Source organism: Anser anser (genome assembly GCF_964211835.1).
Source record: "Anser anser genome assembly, chromosome: 11".
Classification (NCBI taxonomy): Eukaryota; Metazoa; Chordata; class Aves; order Anseriformes; family Anatidae; genus Anser; species Anser anser.
The window spans coordinates 14,284,770-14,306,807 of NC_139732.1; the positions used below are offsets into that span (position 1 = coordinate 14,284,770).

Here is a 22,038-nt window from a genome sequence, read left to right on the forward strand (position 1 = left end):
GGGGCAAGGGGAAGGCGGGGCGGCGGCGTCCCGTCAGGCGCTGCGCGGGGCGGTGGCGGCGCCATGTCGGTGGCGTTCGTGCCCGAGCGGCTGCGCGGGAAGGCGGAGGTGAACCAGGAGACGCTGCAGCGGGTGAGGGGGGGAGGCCGCGGGGGGGCTCGGGGAGGGGGGGCCGGTGCCGAGCGGGTGCTGACGGCGCTGTGTGTGTGTGTGTGTGTGCCCCAGCTGCTGGAGGAGAACGACCAGCTGGTGCGCTGCATCGTGGAGTACCAGAGCAAGGGCCGGGCGACCGACTGCGTGCAGTGAGTGGGGACGGGGCGGGGGGCTGAGGGGCGGGCAACCCTGAGTCCCGTTGTTGGGGGGGGGGGGTTGTTGGGGGGTATTTCCCTCCCTCAGTGTTGGCCAAATCATAAAAGTGCTCATTAAAGCTCGGGTGACTCACTCGCGAACAGGCAGTCAGGTCCTTCCCACGTAACGCGTCTCCTTCTCTCACAGGTACCAGCACATCCTGCACAGAAACCTCATTTATTTAGCGACCATTGCTGACGCAACGCCCCCCAGCACGCAGAAGGCTGTAGACTGACGGCGTGTACCGGCGCACATGCAGTGATGGTTTTGAGAATCTGTAGAAACACGTGTGTAGATCCCCCTTGAGAGCTGAGAAGGCGTAGTCCTGAAAGGCTGGTAAAGAGTCATACTTTTATGTCAAAAATGTGATTGGAGGTTCTTTATGTAATACTAGAATAGCTGTTTCTTCTATTAGTATAAGTAGAGCTTCAGGGAGGTAATTGTCACTTTTTTTTCTCTAGGAAAAACGTAATTGTAGTATATTTCTGAGAGGAGCATGATTGTCAGGACAGCACCACCAGTGCTGCTCTTGAAAGACTTGTGTACTCAGTGAGGAAGAGACTGCTTCATGACTCAGGCTGTGTAACAGTAGGGCAAGCTTTTAGGTAGGTAATTTCTGTCTACCTCCAAGATGACAATGGTGGATGCTACCACGTATGTAAGCAATAGACTGTTTTGTTGTCTTTTATCATGAAAATTATGCTTAAACAAAAATAAGTTCTTTGTAAAGCAGTGTACTCTGGATTAATGACAGATTAACAAAGTTTTAGTGAAATAGGAACTCGAACTTTTGTAGGAAAGATGGGGCTGTTGCATAACATAAGGCAGTTCAGCAGAAGGGAGAACTGTAACCTCCATTTCAGTGAGATTGGCATTAGCTCCACTTGCATCAGGACTTTTCATTCTTGCTTGAAATGTTCTGTATTACAGACTCCATAAACAAGTAAATTTTTGCACAGTCAAAATGGATTCATGTGTGTCTTGGCTGTTTGTCAGCACTTACCTTCAGCAAGAGCACAGCTTACTTTTACACCTGAATATGCATTTCAGTGGCACAATTAGCATAAATTAAATATACCCCTTCCCCCAATTAAAAAAAAAAGGTAACTTTTCACTCACTACCACCAAAAATATTTACCTTGCCAGAAACAAGCAACTTCAAGTTTGAGCAGTGTTTCTCTGCACTAGTTCAAAGACAATGCTAAGGCCTTTTCTGAATCACGCGCTTCAGTGCAGTCTATGTGAAAGAATAGCTTTAAAGATGCTTCAGATTGTACAGTGCATAAAGTTCAGTTTTATATGATGAGTAAGTAGGCAGTTGACAATTTTCAAACTGTTAAATAATCCCATGTTAATGAAGGTAAGATCTTTGTTTACAAACCGAAGTTACAGTTTAAGGTGCTGCTTATTTTCAGTAAGGTGCATATTTTAAACGGGTATGACCTATTAAATGTATATCTTTAATAAAGCAAATAGTTTACTTTTACAGAAGCTTTAAAATACAAAATGTACAGTTCCAGTTCAGAAGCATTAGCTATTCACAAGAAGCACTGCAATAAGGGTAAGTTAACTAAGCACCAAACCCTTGCACTTGGCAGTGTGAAATTTAATGGCAAGACTCATTTGCCAAGTGCAACAATTCTTAAAGTTACCAGTGTTCAGAACAATGGGAAGCAAAGGACATAGTAGCACCTACGTGATCAAAATGCAGACAAACTTTGTTTCCTCAATTCACTTATGTAGGTCCAGAAACCTGCCAGCATTTGTATGTATGAATCAGCTGCAAAAACTAGAGCAGTAATTTTTGGCACTTGTTAGGAAAGTTCAAAATTAAGTGTTTTCAGTAACTTCCATTTTGGTCTTAGTATGAATAACCAGTAAGTACAACCAAATTTAGGATTTAATATTAGATCTAAATGACAAGATTTAGTAAACTCAAAACCATTCATCAAGTTAAATAACCACTAACATTTTCAGCAGAAGGTTTTCAAAATTATAGTAGTACAGACCATTAACAATTTACAGACAAGCCACACTGATTGTGCAAAGCACATTACTGTAAAAAGTCTATGTACAGCAAACAAATCTTTGTAAACATGGTAAGTATGAAGTTTCAGAAAACATGGTGACAATATCATAAATACAGGCAACATTGGCATCCTCAAACAGCACAAAAAGGTAACAATCTGGGCCTGCAAATATAGCCCGTCACCATACAAACAAAAAGGTGGATGGGTCTTAAATACCCACATGTTTAATAGTTTTAGTGTTGTGTATACCTATTTATATATATATAATGTATTTATTTTTTGGTATCTTTAGATATAGATGTACTTAGTTTGTAAAAACAAAAACAAATGTGCTTTCTCTTCATTGAAAAATTATGTAGTTAGAACTAATAACCCATTTTACTAGTAGTTAACATATTAGAATGATATGACTTAAGAAAAATACAAAAATAAGATTAATACTGTCAAAACTCTTATACCAGAAAATATTGTGGTTTTTAGACTCTTTCAAAGATGAAATATGAAAATTTAAATAAGCTCTAACTATATAAAGAATCTTCTGTAATCTCAGTTAATATACAGTGGGATAGCTATACATATATTTACCATTGTTCTTCACTTTTTAAGCACCAGTCACTCCCAGATCCACTTTGGTTGGAAGATTATTCCCAATTCCACAGGTTCACTTAATGGCACATATTGACTGCAAATAATTACTTTATCGTTTTAAAAAAAATAATGTTTTTTTAGCTAACTGCTACCCCACATTTCAGTTCTAATATCTTCTGAGCCAGCTCACAATTTTTTATTTTTTTAATTATTATTTTTTTTAATTAACTGTAGCATCTGAAATAAGACTTTAAATATATGCAAGTAGTCTTTTAGGCTATAGTTTCACACATTTAAGGAGCACTGTGTGGATAAAGCCTTTGGCCAAATGAAACAGTAACAAGTTATCTATTTATTTGAAAACCAGTGTCACATTATCCACACAGATGCCATCTACTTTAAGCAGCTCAGATTACATTTGTGACACAAATTTGAGTGGTTCGGTTGATCTATACTTAGAGTAAGGAAACTACCACAAAACTCAATTTCGCAACTGTTTCTGCAACAGTTTCATAATGAACTCACTTGTGTGGCACATGAAAAGCTGCTGTTATACTTCATTTAAAAAAAAAAGTTGCCCAAAGGCCATTTATGGAGAATACAAAGGCTTTACAGCTTGTCCATTATAAATTTAAACACAGTGTTGAGCAAAGTGACCACTATATATTTGCTTCAATATATTCAATGTGTTTCAGTAAGATGTTTAACTATAAATCTATATGAAAAATAGCTATAAAATACAGTGTTTCTTGTATGGTAGTCCATCAGCAGTTTTTTAAAAAAAGCTTTTGAAAGTAAAGGCAATATACACATTTTTAAAAGCATTTCTAAATCACAGTTCTGGGCTGTTCCATGTACATCAAACAAACATATTGGCCATATTGCTCAGCACTGCAAATAAGATTCAAGAGTTAGTAGATGCTCCCCCCAACCCCGGCCCCCAAGCCCCCTCAATTCCATATTTAATGAGATAAACAGGATCTAGCCAATACACAGTTGTGAAACAAAGGATATGTAGTTTATGACTGTTTGGCCCTGTGCTGCATTTTCCAATATGAAAAGCAATTAGTACTGATGCAGGTAAGATGGTCTGCGTTCGTGCTTTACTGGAAAAGATTTAAAGCCCTTATTCATCTGTTTGTGCTGGGAAGCCTGTTGTTGCGATTGCTGTTGCTGCGCATAGGCAAAGCTAGAGGAAATTCCTGTTGCTGGGGCGCAGTCGTTGGCTGCTGCCCACACAGGTGACTGGAGGATCTGCATCGTGTCGCTCCACTGGCTGACAGGGCTGCTCATGGGATACAAAGACGCACTCTGACTGGGTAGTGTATTCGTGACAGAGGACGCATGCTGCCAGGGTGCCTTTGGAGGCCAGGTTTTGGTTTTATTATCCTGAAAAAAAAAAACAGAATTAGTTTTGTTGTTGTTTTTGTTTGACCAAAATGCTTTTGAGACAATACTTAACGTAACTTATTTCCTCTCTACAACATTTCAGAAGATTAATCTTTAAAAATAGAACTGATGCATGTATATAACTACTCACTCATTTACTTGCCTCTTGAAAAACCTTTAATTACTTCAAGCACTAGGCTTTACCTATAGTAGTGCCATAAATCAAAATTTCTAGTAAGACAAGTGATACTGGTGATACTTTTCTCTGCACAGACAATTTAAGTTGCCTGTGCTACCTCTTCACTTAATGTGAAACCTTGTTTTCTCTATCGTGATAATTTTTGCTACAAGGGAAACATTAAATCACTTGCAATTTTAAATTTGGCGACTGATAGAAAAAAATCTAATACTACTTGAGTGGGAATGAATTGGGTTTTAGCTGAGGTGCAATCTGGAGGTATAGATGCTATTCTAGTTGTTTTCCTAGTGAAAATCACCCCAAAACACACATGTAGGAAAAATGACTAAGCAAAGCCGTTTTCTGCTTACCTGATTACGGTCATCTGCTGCAGAAAGAAGAGGTGGTGATGGTAGCGTACTAGGTTCCTGCTCGCCACTACTGTGTTTTCTGCCCCAAAAAAAGAGTGACATTTACTTTTTTTTTCCCCTTAATGAGTCACCTGCATTAATCTGCTACCACCATACACCATTCTGTAGTTTCAGTCTGTCATAGTTGACAGCCCAGAATATGTACTGATATTTCATCATTTTGCATGTTTTTCCTCAGTACAGGTAAAAGTACAAGCTGTTGCAGCAAGAAATTCATTACTGAAAGGGAAAGTGTCAGATACGGAGTTTCAGCCAACAACCAGCTATTTGCACAGATGCTTATTTATATAAAGATTTAGCTGCTAACAACTCAGTCTGAATTCCTAGCATTAAGAGCAGACATACTATACACTGATCCAGATCAACAGTGTACTACGCACACTGACATTCATATGACTTCATCTAATTGGCAGGAGTTAAATCCTTTGTGTGGCTACTCAAATTATCAAAACACACAAATTGTACAAAGTGATGTGTATTTCTGTTCATTTTGCTAACCTTCTCTGCTTAACAGCAGCAACAAGGTCTGGCCCTGAGAACATGGAGAACAAGCTGTCTCCATTGGCGGAAGAGGTCTCATCACTTGAGCTGGCCGAGTCTCCTTGAGTACCAGACCAGCTGTTTGTCACATCACTGTAAGACAAAAAGTTGTATTAGTCTTTGTACTTACGGTGCCTGGTCCAGACTGTATGCCCTAGTTAGCTATGCTGAATCTCTGTGACAGATGACAGAGCACAAAGAAATTGCAATATTTTGTAAAACGCGGAACATAAATACTTCCACGTATTTGCTTCTGAATGATCACATCACTGCTTTATCTGTTACAGTCACTTTATATATTCTACTAAAATCATATAAAGTTGTCACAGTCTCTTCTGGTCAGGAAAGGAAAACAAATGATTACTAGTTTTGCAATCACTAAGCTCTCAGCTCTTCCACTGCAAAACTGAGCTAGAATACATACTTGCTCTACTGGTTTTAAGCTAGCCTTAGGCTCACAGCTATAATGATATGGACACATGGACAGAGGTTCTTGAAACACGTGCTTTGTAATAAATTGTTATGACTTGGCAGAGATTAAGTACTACTAACATACCTGCTGTAATGTTATGGATAAAATCTGGAAAGCTGAATTCAGTCAGGTGCTGCAACTTTCATTGCATCACTCCTCATCGAAACTACAACTTAAAGGTTTTCAAAATACTGAAATAGGAACGTTTTGAATGAATCTGTTATAAAGCCCTTATTTCCTCTGTTTGAGTCAAACTCAGTACCCATTCTACTCTGAAGAACACAAACAAATGTCAGGGCTTCAGTATCAACACAGGAAGGGCTCCAATTTCTCACTCTTGCCATAATGAAGTGCAGTTTTTAAAGATGTAGAAGAAAAAAAAAAGCAGCCTGTCCAATCTCTTACCTTTCTGTGAAATACTCAGGAAAGGGCCAGGTTTTGTGAGGATCATCAGGAAGAGGCCAGTTGCTACGCGTGTTGCTTGGACGACGAACATGCTGTGCTTGCCTTTTTTGTTGCATAGCCTGGTTGACCCCAGCAACATAGCGGGCAAATTCTGGATCAGACCCAACTGAATAAAACAAATCAAGAAGTCAGTTGCTGACATTCAGCTATTTCTACTGCACTTACCCCGTTCATTTAATCCTCTAGACTTGACCATCCCCCAACAGAAAATAAGCTCCCTCACTGATAGTAAGTGCTAGACAATCGATGCCTCTTAATGGAGCAGTGAGGAACACTAACAGGATATGTTTTAGTAAAAGTAGAGAAGTACCATCGTACATGGTAGATAATAATTCTTGGGTGGAAATACACCTGCCCCTTGCCTTCTCTCCAGGGAGGAGTATTTGCGACTAAGATCATGTCCATACACTGAACAGTCCAATATCCAATCAGCAGACACGGACAGAATTAAAAACTGTACGTTTATCCAATCTCAGAGAAAAAAACATTTGAATTAGTACAGTTGATTTGGGATCGCAACATGATTTCCAGCTATGCTGTGATTCTGCTTGCTTCTCAAGAAATCAGAAGGTCAGATTGATCTCATTAGAACATACAGACCAGAAGCTACTTCCTACAAAGACTACATAACCATTTTGAAAACATCCTCATCCTGGACTACAACGTATTTCAGAATAAGGTTGATATTTACCAAAAAAAGCAGTAATCCTTAAAATAATAATAAAAAAACTTCAAGTCTTAAAATTCTTTACACTTCCCAACTATCTAATAAGCAGTATACACCACCTTGGGCAGATGAAGCAAAAGCCTTAATCCAAAAGTGTTTTAAATGTCCAATAAATCAAAACAAATAATGTATGTATTAAAAAAATACTCTCAGGAGACAGTGTAATTGAATTTCCAAGGCTTTACAGTTGGACTGAATTTACGGAAAATTTCTCGACTACATGCGTAATAGTCACAACACGAAGCACACAGCTGCTGGCTTGCTTGTCTCAGTTTTAAAGAGCGAAGAACGTCCAAGTGTGCACAGCTTGGAAAACAGAAATCAAGATATCTTTCATGCGATTGCTTCCCTACGTTCAGTTCAGCATTTGAAGAAAAGCTTCTTCATTTTCACTTAGCACATTTAGAAAAGAGCTCTGCAATGTTTTATTGCATACAAATTAAAACTATAACAAAGATAACTTTGTTTCTACACATTCTTTATCATATAAGCATAGGACAGAGCTACCTGACATCTGTACAGAAACAAAACGTTCCCAGTAATAGTTGTTTTCTTTGAGAAATACTTATACGTCAATTTAAGCTGAGATTTGAAGCTAGACATCCTCAGATCTAAGGATTGGTTCTGAAGGGCATGCAGATCTTTTTTCTGTGGATAGCATTAGGTGTTAAATTACTCTTATATTCAAAAATAGCAACTTGTGTTGATTTTTACCTCTGTAAAAACATATCAGATAAACAGCTTTTTATGAGATAGGTTCACCTGTGAAAATAATTTAAAAAACACGGATGTATCAACTTTCCTTCGACTAATAAAGCATTAAGTTCTTAGAGATTATAAAAGTATGGCACAATACATTTTTAGTAGGTCCTTAAGTCTTTGACCATGAAAAACCATCAATTTTCTCAATTCTTCATTAGCAGATTTTCATCTGAAGAGTCATCTTTTTCATACTCTAAAAAATATTTATCGAGTATATCTATTTGTTTCACAAGACAGAAGTCCTAAGAAAGTTTGAAAGTGAAAGGGTTTTTTTGTGTATGCTTTTTCAAGCTTTCTAGCTAGAGCTTAGATTGAAAACTCCTACATCACAGCTTAACCTGGCATGTTATATGAAGAGAGGTTATCTTTCTAATCTATTTGATTGGAATTATTTTTTTAATCACACATAGACACAGATGACAGCAGGAAAAGGATTTGTGGTTTGATGAAAGGTTTTTCTGTTAGTTCTAGTGCTGCCTCCCTCCAGGCACTTTTAATAAATGCATACTACAAAGTTCCTGTAGCTATGTTCCATGCCAACAGAAATTATATTTATGAGAGAATAGATTGGCCTGTTGATCTTAGTAGTATGAGAACAATTCATTAATCTCCTCTTCGATGCAGACTCTACGATCAATTTCATAGCCTTCAGGCTACTTGCTTATGGATATAAAATGTTATCTCACTTCCTCTTTGACAATAATCCCCATAAATTTACAATTTATTGGTGGTTTAAATACATATGGCAAACCACATGGTACTTGCTCTTTAGTCTCTAATCCTTCAACATCAGAGCTTTTCACTGCAGTAACAGCTGGAGAGCAGAAACCAATATGATTTCTATGAAACTGCATAGTAATGAAGTTGAAATGCAGGGGTATGGAAAAGATGCAATCCAAGTGTATCTCTGGAGTTCAAGACTGGTAAAGAGCAGGAAAAATAATTTGGGGGGGGGCAAAATACATTCGGAAGTTAACAATGCTTTTAAATGACTTCAAAAATAACAATAGGAAGAACATTATCTGTAAGTAACTGTTTCAACACTTTGATGTGATCCATATAGGAAAGGTCAGAACTTGTCATTTTAAGCACCTTAGCATCTGGTAAATAGCACCAGGAAATAATTATTGCTAGCAATATTTAACAGTACTCTTTTCTTTGTAAAAGGATCCTTATAAAAAGTAATAACGAAAAGACACACACCTGCAGGGTCAAAAGGCAGAATTTCTCCCAGCATCCCAAACACTCCATCAGTTTGGTCACGATTTGGCCACGTATTGTTTCTAGGTCCTTGTGGTTTCTGTCCTAACATCTCTGACATCATATTGTCCATATAGCTGCTCACAAGACCCAAACTGTATAAATCAGAGCTTAAATCTGAAAAACCAGGATTGTTCCATTGGTTCATATGAGACAATCCAGCTCCAACAGCTTGGGCTGGCTGCTGTGAAGAATTAGTCAGCCATTTGGTAGGTGCACGTTGCTGTGGTCCGATAGGTTGAAGCAAATGTTGGTAATACTGCATTTGCTGCTGCTGCTGCTTTTGTGACTGCTGTTGCTGTGACAAGCCTTGCTGAGAAGGATGCAGTGGTGTGTGAGAGAGAGACTGCGGCTGCTGTTGTACTGTTCCTGATTTTTGTTCTGTTCCTGTAGAGGAGGCAACAGAGTTCCTTCTTTTCACCATCGGAGAAGCTTGCTGGGATTTGCCCATGTTAAAACCAGACAAAAAATCTATAACATCCTGCATTTCTTGGTCAGTTGGTAAATTCATACCTTTGTCATCCTTTCCTTCATCTGGTTTGAAGAAGTTGTCCCGTCTTTCAACTAGAAACCCATTCACTATTTGATTATTTGTGCTCTGAATTGACTGCAATGAATCTGTGGTCCTAGGAAAGTTACCAATGTTCAAAATGCTTTGTAACCGTGCATCTATGTTAGTGGGCATTTTAGTCTTCTCCTCTGAGTTGGAACTTACGAAGATATTTTTAGAAGGTGTATTGGGAATTGAATAACTTCCACTGTTACTTGTACTGGTGCAGGAAGTTTTTTTTGTAAACCGTGAAGTCAGTTTTGAGAACGTCTTCTGTAGACCACCTGAAGATTTGCTTCCATTTCCAGATGGCATGTCAACTTGATTCCCGAAATCTGAGATTTCACGCTGTAACTGGATCTGAATACAAGGCAAAGCTTGCTCCCTGCATCAACAAAAACATTTATCAAACCACCTAATAAACTTCATTTATCCTAACATCCCATTGGATGTCGAAAGAAATTTAACTGAGTTTGTATTTTGGAGAAAAACATGCGTTTGGGTAATAGAAAGTGGAAGAAATAAAAGCAAAGGTCTCTCTCAGATTGCTAAATTCATCAGCTTCTTCCTGTGGCAACAATTTGAAATATTACTAACATTTGCAATAGCATTTATTACTCTCCTTTCCTTAAGGAATGTTAATTGTGCTTCAAAACCTAAATGGAGGTATTTATTTAAAATATATATATATATATATATTAACGCAAGAGAAACAAATACTTTTGTACACATGGATAAGCTGCTGTTTAAAAAAAATTCTCTGTATGCTAAATAGGTACAAGGTACTTCTATAGAGTCCCAGTTCCTTGCATGGAAGTTTGACTACTGATTACCCTTTCTGATGAACTAGTGCTATCCGAATTCTACAGTACAGCTTTTTCAATGATGATGGCTTTGTTTAGACTGGGAAAAGTAAAGTACGAGGCTCAAGAGGAGATGTACCTTCCCTCCTTCCACCTGTGTATGTCAAACACAGCAGTATAGAGCACGTCTACTAGACCCAAAGTCTTCTCTGGATCCAGACTCCTCTGTAGCAAAGACATTGTTGCTGGATCTTCCTTTAAACACCTGTAATCATCAAGATTAACTTTTAAAAATCAAAGCTTTGAATTTCACATAAACAATTTTACCATACTAGTCAGATAATAAAAGGCTAATTTATACACTACTGCTGCTCCTATAAAGGTACAACTAGTACGGCAGTATAATGCATGAACACCCAAGGGTTCCTAAGGATGGCACCTACAGTCCCGGTTTCTCTTTTTAATTGTTGAATATACAGCTAATCCAATTTTAAGCTCGTTTTAAAAATCAAGATTATCTCTTTAGCTGAGCAGGCATAATTCAAGCCCAGAGGTAAGAAATAAATACACAAAAGCCCATTTTTAAGAAAGTAGCAAGAGCACTCAACAAACCTGACAAAAATGCTAGTGCATGACATTTACATCTTGAGTGCAATCTAGGAGTTCAATGCTAAGAAACACCCAGCCTGACAGAGTGAAAAATGATTCAGCATATCCACTAGTCTGTAGAACATAGTACTGAGCTGTGAATATCCAGAAATACTGAAAGTTTTTCATTAATGGCACAGAACCGAGGTGAAATCAGAATAACTTAAATCTACATATTGGCACATTTGTCAAGTATTTAACGAGCCCTCCAGCAGAGAAAACAGGCGCTCTTGCTGTGTGTCAGTAGGCGGAGCTCTTCCAGAGCACACAAACCCTGGCTCAGAACACTCTGCAGTTTTTTAGGTCTTTCACAATAGAGCACTTTATATAAAGAGAACAGAAGTGCCAGTTTCTACTCAGCAGAGGAATTAAAGATGAATTTGGATAAACAGACTATGGGCTGACTTGTACTTCTGGACATGCCAGTGGTACCATTAGTGACAGGCTATCTCACTAAGGATTCACATGAATGACTTGTGTTGCACCAAAATTCGTAACACTGAGTACACTGAAGAAAGACAGGAAGTGTTCTAAATCCAAATTATTGTTTCAAAAGAGAAGTCCTCGACTGAGAATGAGGATTAGTTCTAATACGCTTTCCTAGGCAGTTAATTAAGCCACTAGGGAAGGAGTTATCTCAAAACACAGAGTTCTGCGGTTCACAACAGCACTTAAAGAACAGCTCAGTTAAGAGGGCCAAAGCTCTTGTCTTAGTCTCATCTGATGCCCGACCTTCCTGTGGTAACAGCTGTGGAGACCTGCCAGGGAGGAGCATAACAGGAATATTTCTGGGTTTATATTTAACTTTCTCTTTCATCATCCAGCTTTTACATTCTTCTCTTCAGAGGAATGTTGCAGTGCACCAGCCTTGCCTCCAACAGAGGGAGCACCAGTACAAAGACTGTTAAGTACATTAAGTACAGCTGTTGGTCAATCTTTGAGCAGTAGTGGTATTCAATCAGTACAAGGCAAAGGAATTTAAGGAAGATTATAGTATTCCCTTATCTATTTGTACTGCATTGTATTTCTTCCTATATACTTCAACAGCCATACCTACTAGTATGATCTGCAATACAGTATTTTTATTTACCAAGTTGATGGAACTTGCACCACAATTCTGGATCCTTCTAAACTTATCTGAGGAGCATAGGCTTCTTTATTTTCAATCTGTGCTGTGTCCACAACCACCTAGCAAATAAAGAGAAAAGGGAAACGATTTTCAGAATTTGTTCTACTTTATCACCCCTGCAGTACAGATGAAATCGTCTCACCTCCCTGCCATGTTACAGGTGCGAAAAGAACCATATAAAAACAAATCAAGTCACAAAATCATTATAAGTTGATTTCTATTTTAATATCTTGGGGGTGGGGGGAAGGAAAGCATACCAAATGATCAGTTTGATATGTTAGCATATATTTCAATGACTTAATTCTTCTCAATTACATACTATAGTTACGTATCAAACATGTACTTACCAACTACTTACCAACTGCTTTATGTAGCAGCTGGTAGTTATCAATGGCTTTGTGTAACAGCCCTTATATTTGAGAAGTCTGGCACAACTGCTACCTTAATAGCGCTCAAACACCTATTAAAATATTATAAATAACCTAACTGCAGTGCACAATATGATACAGACTAATAGTATTTAGTCAGAAACTCTTCTCATAGCTTGTAATTTTTAATAAACATACACCCCACACACACTCGTGGTTACAAAGTTTTATACCAACATTTCTCTACTTAACGGAACTATTTATAACAGGGAATTAATAGTAGTGAAGAGAAGTGACTGTTCAATTTGTTGAATTCTCAGCTTTCTGTAAGACATCATGAATTTATATGGAAGATAAAAGTCTTGCAAATTAATCTGCTGTCATGAAACTCTTTTTATGGAAACTGAGAAGGAATGGATTCACTTCAGCTTCATTTAAACTTCAGTACCAGTGATAGTAAGTTCCATATTTGGTTTCTGCTTTCTGTTGTTGTCCAGTCTGCATGGGCTGGCCTTTTTGATCATTTCCATAATTTCCTATTTTGGTCATGCTGAACCAGCAGCTTTTTGGCAGCACTCAGCAGTTCTTGCTCCAGTGACTAGCAGATTAGCTGTACCATTTATCCTTGAAATGGCAAAAAGTCCTTCTGTAAAAAAAGCCTCAAGGGGCATTACTGGCTTTTTTGCAATCATCCTACACTGGTTCTACTTCTATCTCATTGTCTTTTACTAGTTATGAAATGTGAAATATAAATAGTGCTGAGATTTTCTTGTCTCTCCTACATTAACAAAATAATCCAATGATAATTAAACAATTTCTTCCCATCATTTCAGTATTTTAACATAGGGACTTCGTCTTCCTCCAGTTGTCTCTAAACGCTTGCTCAAGTTTATTCCAACTTGTAAAAACGTGTCTAAGCACAGTTATACGAGGCACCATGCTATCATCCGTTCATGAAAGTACCTCTCAATAACAGTGCAACCACATTACTTTTTTCCTTCATGTTTATACCATGTTAATTTTATTTAATTTGGTATAGATTTAGCTATATTGCTAAATATAATCAGTTTAAGGAGAGATAAGACTACACAGTACTTTTTCTTGTCCCCCCAGCTTCCAAGAAAATAACTGTCTGCATCTGAGACCCTTAAGTCAAAAAGCAAAATTGTGATCTGTGCAGATCTAGATCAGTTCCTGGAAGTGATGCACCATAGTGCTTATGGTCTTGTGCTTTTTTTTCAGGGTCAAGAGCCCGCATAATATTGTCTCACAATTCATTTATCTGAGTTGTACACAAAATAAACTTAAAATAAACACATTTGTCACTCCCTGCCTGGTGGGTGCTTAGAGGATAGCTTCCTGTGCATCAGACATCTATTGTTCTCGTTTTACAGGTGTTTCCTCCCTCATCTCCACCCAAAGAATGCTTTAAAGAAATAAATTACAGTTTCTCATCATTGCATGAGATTACATACAAGCATAATTAATCTTATAAAAAAATTATGGCATACACATTACAAAGAAGAACTCAACTCTCACACCCTTTCAAATTGTAACAAATCAAAAGTGAGAATGAATCAAGAGAAAAGGCTTGCAAGTATTTTGCTAAGCATATAGCTCATTACCGTGTCTTTGAAGATAAAAACCTGCTATTTTCAGAACCAGAGATTCAGGCAAAACCTTTGGAGACATTCTTGCTTCTACTCAGGTAATATTCCTTACACCAGCATTATCATCTGGGAGAATGTCTAAGTAAGTTTTACGCTGACAACTCTCCCTACGTTATGATAAACCTGAAGGATATCAGCACTTTAATTACCAGCAGGTCTAACTAGTTATGTCTAGACTAGGGGACACCAGATTTTAAGTCTCCTGAGTCAAAATGTGCCTCAGGCCACTCCCCAAAAGGGACCATTCTCATCAGGCCACTCATCAGGGCAAGAATGAAATCCCTACACCTTTGTTTCACTGAAAAGGAAGTGGTGGGGGGTTGCAGCATCCTCCAAGGCATTCCTCATCTAGATGTTCAGGAGCCAAGAAGTCAGGAATTACAGCACACTCCCACAGGGCTACTGAGAAACAGTTTCTTTCTTGGCCTCATTTCCCACACCCTGCTGCTCTCTGCATCCTACCCACCCTGAACTATGACAGCTGAAGACAATCTCACTTAACCATGGCCCTTTTTCTAGTTGATTTGCATTTATTAATATTTAACACGCATTTTCAATTGTATAGAAATTTGATCAATCCTACTATTCCACACCTGCTCTCCATCCCTGCAAAGATACCACATCTTATGCCTTCCTAAAAGTGCTTAATTCACTACCATTTCCTATCCTCAAATCACCATATCAGAGTGAAGTAAGGACTGATGGCAGGTACGTTGTTATGATACTGATGGTCTGTCCCTTGTTTATATGACAAGTCAGTTGAATTCGACTGTGATTTGAACCTACTTCTCTGGCATATTTAACATGAAGTGGATATCTAATACCTAATATGAAAAGAATATTGAAACAAAAATATCTGACATTCATTGTTATTGGAGAATGTATTAACAATACCAAAAATGTATGGTTTAATCAATTAATAAATTGATTAAATTAATAAATCAAATTTAATTAGAATTCTTGATAGAAATTATCATAGGTTACGGTGTATCTCTATGCATGCATATCCTTCCTATCCTACTGCACTCTTGCCCCCATTTTATTTGCCCAGATAAATGAGAACTCATAGTTCAAAAAAATGTATTTGTTACGAGTGAACACTTCATTAAAAGAAGAGATTGCAGTAATTAGTTACTGAAGTACAAATACATTTTGTCATCAGAATGCATTTCAAGCATGTATTTTTTAGCAGTACTTAGATACTCTAAAATCTATGCGTTTTTCTGTTTGTAAAGAACACATCTACAGAAAATCATTTAATAGCTATGTCTTGTGTTGGAGGTGTCAGGTAGTATTACTTGGTGCAGAGGACTTCCTGGCTTCTGTTGAGCAGGAAGCCTGCTTCCATTCAAAAACAGAGAGGAAATGGAAAAATGGCAGTTTTCAAAGCTGAGCTAAGAGAAGGGGCGGTATTAACATGGTCATCTATAGCGAAATAGAAAGATTTTCAAATCTATCTATTGAACTTAAATTTATGTTCCCTCTTATCCATGAAGAATATGAAGTACACAGTATGTTCCCTTGTTCCTATCAACTACAAATAATATCTATGAAGAACTTGTATTCCATGAGGATACATCTTGTTCATAACTTAAATCAGCTGCCACGTTAAAAACTGAGAAAGAGGAAGACATAGGAAATAAATTTCCAAACACTTTAAAATATCTAGTTTTTCTTCAGGATATTTAAATAATCTTCTTTTTTTGTTGTTAAGCCTATCTATAGTTACTTACCAGTCCAGCTTGGCCAAATAACAATTGTACAGCAGTTTTGCAGGCTCCTCGCCAAGTCGAAGGACAAACCTGATTTAGTACTTCAGTAACAGGAGAGTCATCTCGTGGTGTAAGTCCATTATGGCATCCAGCTTCTTTAATTAACTGCAGCATTGTGTGCTGAAAAAAACAAGAATTTTGTCATACCAAGCACATGTTCCAGGAATGTTAACACCAATGCCTCCATATGTATTTACCATTGGTTCTACACATCTTCAAAAGCTTTTCAACCAACTACAATGTCTGTTACCTCTAAACAGTCCCGTGAAACTGTACGAGCTCAACTGCAGAATAAATATATGGGAGACAGTCTCTATTTGAAACACTCCAACACGATAAACACTATTTAGCTTATGCTCTTGCAAAACAGTTTAATGAAAACTACAAAAAAGCACTGCAAAGACAACAGAAAAACATTTTAAGCTGTGGGTTGTTTCTACTCTTTCAGGAGCAGGGAACTAGCCTTATCTGAAAGGGTGAAAATGCTGATTAAAATTGCCCAAATTACTTCCAAATGGCTACCTTTTCTTTATATTGAAAATTTGATCAACTTTTCCACAACTTCTAAAAATACATTTTAAATATATTTCGAAAGATTGCTTAAAGTTTGTAAGAAGAAATGAAAAAGCATTTTGTAATCAAGTTCCTTTTAAAGCACGCCCCTCAGCACTAGAATGGCATGGACCTGTCTGATTCTGGAACCTAAGAAGATAAAAGCTCTGAATTACATCACCTGCTTGGGGCATGTGTAAGGGCTCACTTTGCTCTGCAGATTTTGATACCTAACCACCTATTTTCAGTGTTCATAGAAGCTTCATTACCTCCTAGACTTTTGTGTTTCTCTTAGATTGAACTGAATTTGCCCAGGTGGTTAAAACGTTATCAGAGAAAGGCATGGACCTACAATGTTATCACATCTTGTTTCCACAGGAAGTCAGACTAAAAATATGCACTTTTAAGTACAAGTCTGGCACTGAACTTCTACCGCAGTTGTTCTCTGAGTTTTAAGGAGTTCTACTGATTTTTATTTTTAACTACTATGGTTGGATGCAGGGCTATTACCGTTTTCAGTTTCAGGTTTTCTGCTGCAGACTCATTAAAGGATATCCCTTTCAGAAAATGTGATCCTATCTGAACAGGTACAGTGGGCAGTTCACACTGAATTGGCTGCGGTGGAGTCTGTCTCCTTCCTGTTTGCTGGGCTTCAGCTTCACTGCAACAGCCCTGAAGTATAAAAGAATAGATCAATTAGAAGGAAATTAAGACATAAAAAAAACCTTGCTGTCAATTTTTTTTTTTTTAAACAGTTATTTTCAAGGTGAGGAGGGATGAAAGAGAACAGGTTTAGCAGATCATACCTGAAGACTTGCTTCAATAGCTTTTGGGTTCAAGTGGAAGCCAGCTTTCATTGCATATTCACAATGGCCTAGGCTCTCCAAAGCCACTTTGTAAGCCTGAAATTAAAGAAAAAGTTGAAATGGAACAGCCACATCAGCAAAGAAGCTGGTAGTCATTGTACCTGGATACACATGTAGAAATTGTTAAGTGAGTAAACCTGTACAGCACATATGCGTTTATCATATAAGACCTGAATACTGGTAATTCTCAGATACCTCATGGCTGCCTGTGGTCCATATTTCTGCAGTAGTATATTCCTTCCCTATTTCATTCATTGATCCACTGACTGTACTAGACACACATAAAAGCAACAGACTTTAAAAACTCACCTGCAAAGCACTATCAATTTTCATGTTTAGCTCTTTGAGCTGATGTTCAGGGATTGCCACACTCTGTGAGCAGAAAAGTTGTTGAACTTCAATTCCTGCCAAACATCCATCACAGCCTCTTTCTCGCAATCGAGATGTCGCCTGTAACGTATGGAAAAAAATATTGGGTAAAGAGGTTCAACAATAAACTAGATCACTATTAGAAAACAAAGAAACAACAACAAAAAAAAAACACAAAGTTTGAAGCATTACAAAGGAGATGAGAAGAAGCAGCTGGTGGAAAGGATCTGGAGCTGATTATGTATTATAACTGATTCAATTTCTACTGTTACTTTGAAAGTACTTAACTCACATAATTTGTATGGCATATAGGTGCTGGCTAGCAACTCCAGTCAGCAATGGTTGCTCTATTTCAATTCCTTTTCTTCACTAAGGATCCCGGTTACACAGGCAACATGATGAACATGGTTTGCTGAGTAGAGACTTATGTACATTAAGGTATGCTTTATAAAATTAAGGGTGGTTACTGCAGTGCAATTCGAGAAGAACCACACAAGACTAAAATCAACGGAGCACAGCAAGGGCACAGCAGCTTTATGTAATATGATTTTAAAAAATGAAAAATGTGAAAAGCCAAATATCTCTTTGTAACAGGACAATTAAAATAGTACACTACTGAGCAAAGTAAAACAAATAAAAACCTATTCCCAACCACATTTAAGACCTCAGACACTTGATTTTTCAGTCTAAGGAGTCTTGCTCTAAAACATGATGCCCAAATTGGAAATTTTTGCTACTGCAGCCAATGAACAGACGCATTGATTACTTCTACAACACGTACAAAGTTACACCTTTTTCCAAGTGAAATTCTTAAAAAGGAAAAGTAATTTTGAGCTACACAAAAACTATCATAAACATTATTCTGGTATAGTACATAGTCTACTGCCAAACAGGCTGGTTTTATACGGAAATAACGGATTGCCTTCTACTCTCCAATGTAAAAATTCAGAAAGAGTTCAGTATTTCTTGTCTCCCTTCTATCAAGATGAAATCGATATGACAAATTGGTCTATCTTCAGGACAGAGGAGAGAAAGATTATTTATTTACAGAGTTATTTAAGAACTTTTTACTTTACTATCCTAAAACCCCACACAAACCTGCCTCTTCCCCATGTATGGATGTTTAATACAGGATTCAATTAGTTGTATTCAACTCCATTTTGAAATATAGGTGATATTAACAGAAATAGCTGAAGTAGACTGTTCTTATGGAAAAGACGTAAAATTATACCAGGATTAGTACTGTTAAGATTCTACGTAATATACCTAAAGCATTCCCAAATCCTTATTTCGTCCAATGAAAGAAATCTATGCTGCAGTAGAAATTACCAATAATTCATCTACATTCAGAGTTCTAAGGGAAATTTGTTTGCTTTCATACACCTTGCAGATGTTAGTTGATAAATGGGAACCCTGACAAGATTTCCAGTCAAGATTATTAACATGCCCATGCACGTTGCCAAATGAGACTTCAAAAGCACAATGCTCTAGGTTACTTAAATTTAAAGAAACCATGTGCTCAATGTCTGAAGCTATTTTGATCTGTCAGTCTGTAGACTTCAATAGTGTACAGGGAAAGCAGAAAAGCTCATAAAACTATTTTTCCCTGTCCTTTTTTTTTTGGCAGGAAAAGTAAGGATTCCACAGATGGCAACTGTTAGCTAAAACCCAAGTTGAGAGAGTGGTGTATTTAAGTAATATGATTAACATTCCAAATGGAATCAAACAACATCAAGCCTAACAGATAACTCTCCTTCAGCATGAAGACGACAGATGTTAAAAGATAGCAAAAAAATTTAAAATACAAAATTGAGTTCATGCTCACAATTTAAGAGGTATAGATGTTATCTAAGTTACTTTTCATCTAAAATTTTACTCTGCATCTGCAAAGACTTTCCACTCAACTACATTTGAACACTGTTAATTCCTTTCTAATAACAAACAGCTGTTCCCACTGTTTGTGCACTCCTTATATACACAATCGATCACGAATAAAAACTTTTTACAGAGCAGAGAGAGTATAAACACCATATAGGTAAAACAGACTTTAGCATCTGAAACTAATTGCACCGCGTTCCCTCCTTCAAACGTAGCATTTCTTTAAAATCAAAGATTTTTTTCTTCCCTTATTAGGACACCCAGGCTTGGATTTTGGTTTCACCAAGTATAAAGCAAGTCCTCCATACCTCTGCTGCTCCTCTCCATGATCTTATTGCATCTTCCAGCTCATTTGTGGGGCTTAAATTTGAGGCTCCGGCCCCACTAACGCTCTTTCTTTCCTGGCCTACAGTTTCAGCAAAGCAAGAGTGTGCCACCGGCTGGACCTTCTGCAAAGCTTGTGACAGGAACTGAAAGTGGACCTGCATCACTGTCAAGAAACATCGCCCAAGCACCTGTAGGAGGAAAAAAAAAACAAACCAATTTCAAGCAAACAGATTTTATAGAAGTAGTTCTTCCTTTTTGTTCAATGCTTATGTAAGCCACTAAGTAAACTCAGATCTTTTTTAAATTAAAAATATAATAATGAATTAGACCTAAAGTGACACATGACATTTAACCATTTAGTGAAGCATTTACAGTGAGGACCAGTTTGTGATTTAAGGGGAGATCAGAGTGACATGGTTGATGCAAGCCTCGTGTCGTCTTTTCTTCTGAGATCAAGGTAAGATTATTTGAAGAATGAAAAGCTTTAAGTTACTTCGCAATATCAAGCACATGAAACGATAAAAAAGTAGCATATTATCACGAGTCAACAGCAAAACCCGTTTGCACACAGACCTAGCTGAATTTGTGCTAAAAAAGTCAGCTATTTTAAGACACGATCACAAAATTAGAAGTTTAATCCAGAAGTTTATCTTCCAAACAGAGCGACAATCAGTAATAAGCATGAAAAACCTTTTGCCACATAATATAGAGAGGCACCGTAGTACCACTTTTAGAATATAACAGTCACTGCAGAAAACCCGCACAAAATTGCAGCTCTGTCACTTGCATTGTTTGACAGGAACTGCTAACACTGGCACAAATCTTCTCGTCAGAATATTTCAACAAAATGGGTCACGTAATACCACTCATCTGGAAAGCATGAGGAAGAGTAGGGAAGAGCAAGCACAGGAGGAGCTGCTGGTCTGTCCCCATAGCAGAAGAGGCTGAGGGTGGCACCAACAGCACCCCAAATCTTCTGGGTGCCAGAGTCAGCTCCATATCCTGGATACCCACAGTAGTGTCCTCCGCACCCCATGCATGTCCGTCCCATTCTATCTCCCTCTCTCATGCTAATGCTGCTCCTGAGAATTATGACCAGAGACAGACATATGCCTCAGTTACTACAAGCAAAACAAAAAGATCCCCAAAACTGAGCATTATGGCGCAGCCACTGTGTGTGAAAGGACTGGTGGAGTACAACCATGTGAAAGGGCCACCTGAAGGACAAGGCAGCACGAACACAAGTGCTTTGCCTGCTTGCAAGGCCACTCCTTCCTGAGTGGACAAAAGCTTACGACAAAGCACAACTAGGACGCAGGAGAGAAGCAAGTATTTTCCAAGTTGCCATAGAAAGGATTTAAATGCTATTCAAAAACGTTTTGTTTCTTTTATGGAGTTTGTCACACAAAGTGGTTTAAAATGTATATTTGGCTTTCATTTATTAAGAGACTAGACTTGCATTCCATTTTAGGAATAATTCATAAAATACACAGATAATGTACAAAGCCATTGTGCCTTGGAGCAAGTAAGTCATCTGGCTTATTTTCAGCTACATTCTTCTGGAATAAAAATATTCAGACAATGATCTTACTGGCAAGATGCTGTAGTCACATAAACAGTTATATGCATTAGCTATCTACTTTAAAAGACTCTGTGGTGGCAATTCTTTTTTCCATTGCATCCGGTCTCCTTTTGACATTCCATTCTGGTTCAATCACTTCCTTTCTTTGTACAAGGCATAAAATTAAACATTTTTGGTACTTTGACTGACCCCTGAAAGTGCAGTTTGCACTATTAAAAAAACACTCAGTGAATGATAAAGTGAATAAAACTCCAACTTTCCTGACTACAAAATTAGAGAGGTTTATAAGAAAACTGCAGGAAAAGACTGGCAATCTGAATATTTCTGAGTTTGA

The 22,038-nt window shown here is 37.8% G+C and overlaps 2 protein-coding genes across 10 annotated transcripts in view; one reads left to right on the forward strand and one right to left on the reverse strand.

The window, feature by feature from the left end:
• The first annotated feature begins 2 nt into the window (after positions 1-2).
• On the forward strand, positions 3-10,178 carry SS18L2 (SS18 like 2). 2 transcript variants are annotated; one of them, XR_014571179.1, is made up of 4 exons: positions 3-132; positions 226-302; positions 496-684; positions 10,049-10,178. XR_014571179.1 is itself a non-coding variant. In XM_083794799.1 (3 exons), the coding sequence occupies exons 1-3, from the start codon at positions 64-66 to the stop codon at positions 581-583; spliced, it is 234 nt and encodes a 77-aa protein (XP_083650925.1). In that variant the 5' UTR covers positions 4-63; the 3' UTR covers positions 584-1,317. The 2 variants fall into 2 exon arrangements, 1 of the variants encoding a protein (XP_083650925.1); XM_083794799.1 differs by lacking the exon at positions 10,049-10,178 and having other exon boundaries at positions 4-132; positions 496-1,317.
• GARRE1 (granule associated Rac and RHOG effector 1) overlaps positions 1,788-22,038 on the reverse strand; it is a 53,239-nt gene continuing 32,988 nt past the window's right edge. For all 8 annotated transcript variants that reach the window (XM_083794655.1, XM_083794650.1, XM_083794654.1 and 5 more), the window contains 12 exons: positions 20,104-20,310; positions 17,858-17,998; positions 17,489-17,584; positions 17,193-17,354; positions 16,092-16,250; positions 12,282-12,379; positions 10,683-10,808; positions 9,134-10,125; positions 6,382-6,547; positions 5,463-5,597; positions 4,905-4,983; positions 1,788-4,355 (listed from right to left, as the gene is read on the reverse strand). In XM_083794655.1, the coding sequence (XP_083650781.1) occupies positions 4,032-4,355; positions 4,905-4,983; positions 5,463-5,597; positions 6,382-6,547; positions 9,134-10,125; positions 10,683-10,808; positions 12,282-12,379; positions 16,092-16,250; positions 17,193-17,354; positions 17,489-17,584; positions 17,858-17,998; positions 20,104-20,310 (2,685 nt within the window). In that variant the 3' untranslated portion in view covers positions 1,788-4,031. The remainder of the gene's footprint in view (positions 4,356-4,904; positions 4,984-5,462; positions 5,598-6,381; positions 6,548-9,133; positions 10,126-10,682; positions 10,809-12,281; positions 12,380-16,091; positions 16,251-17,192; positions 17,355-17,488; positions 17,585-17,857; positions 17,999-20,103; positions 20,311-22,038) is intronic.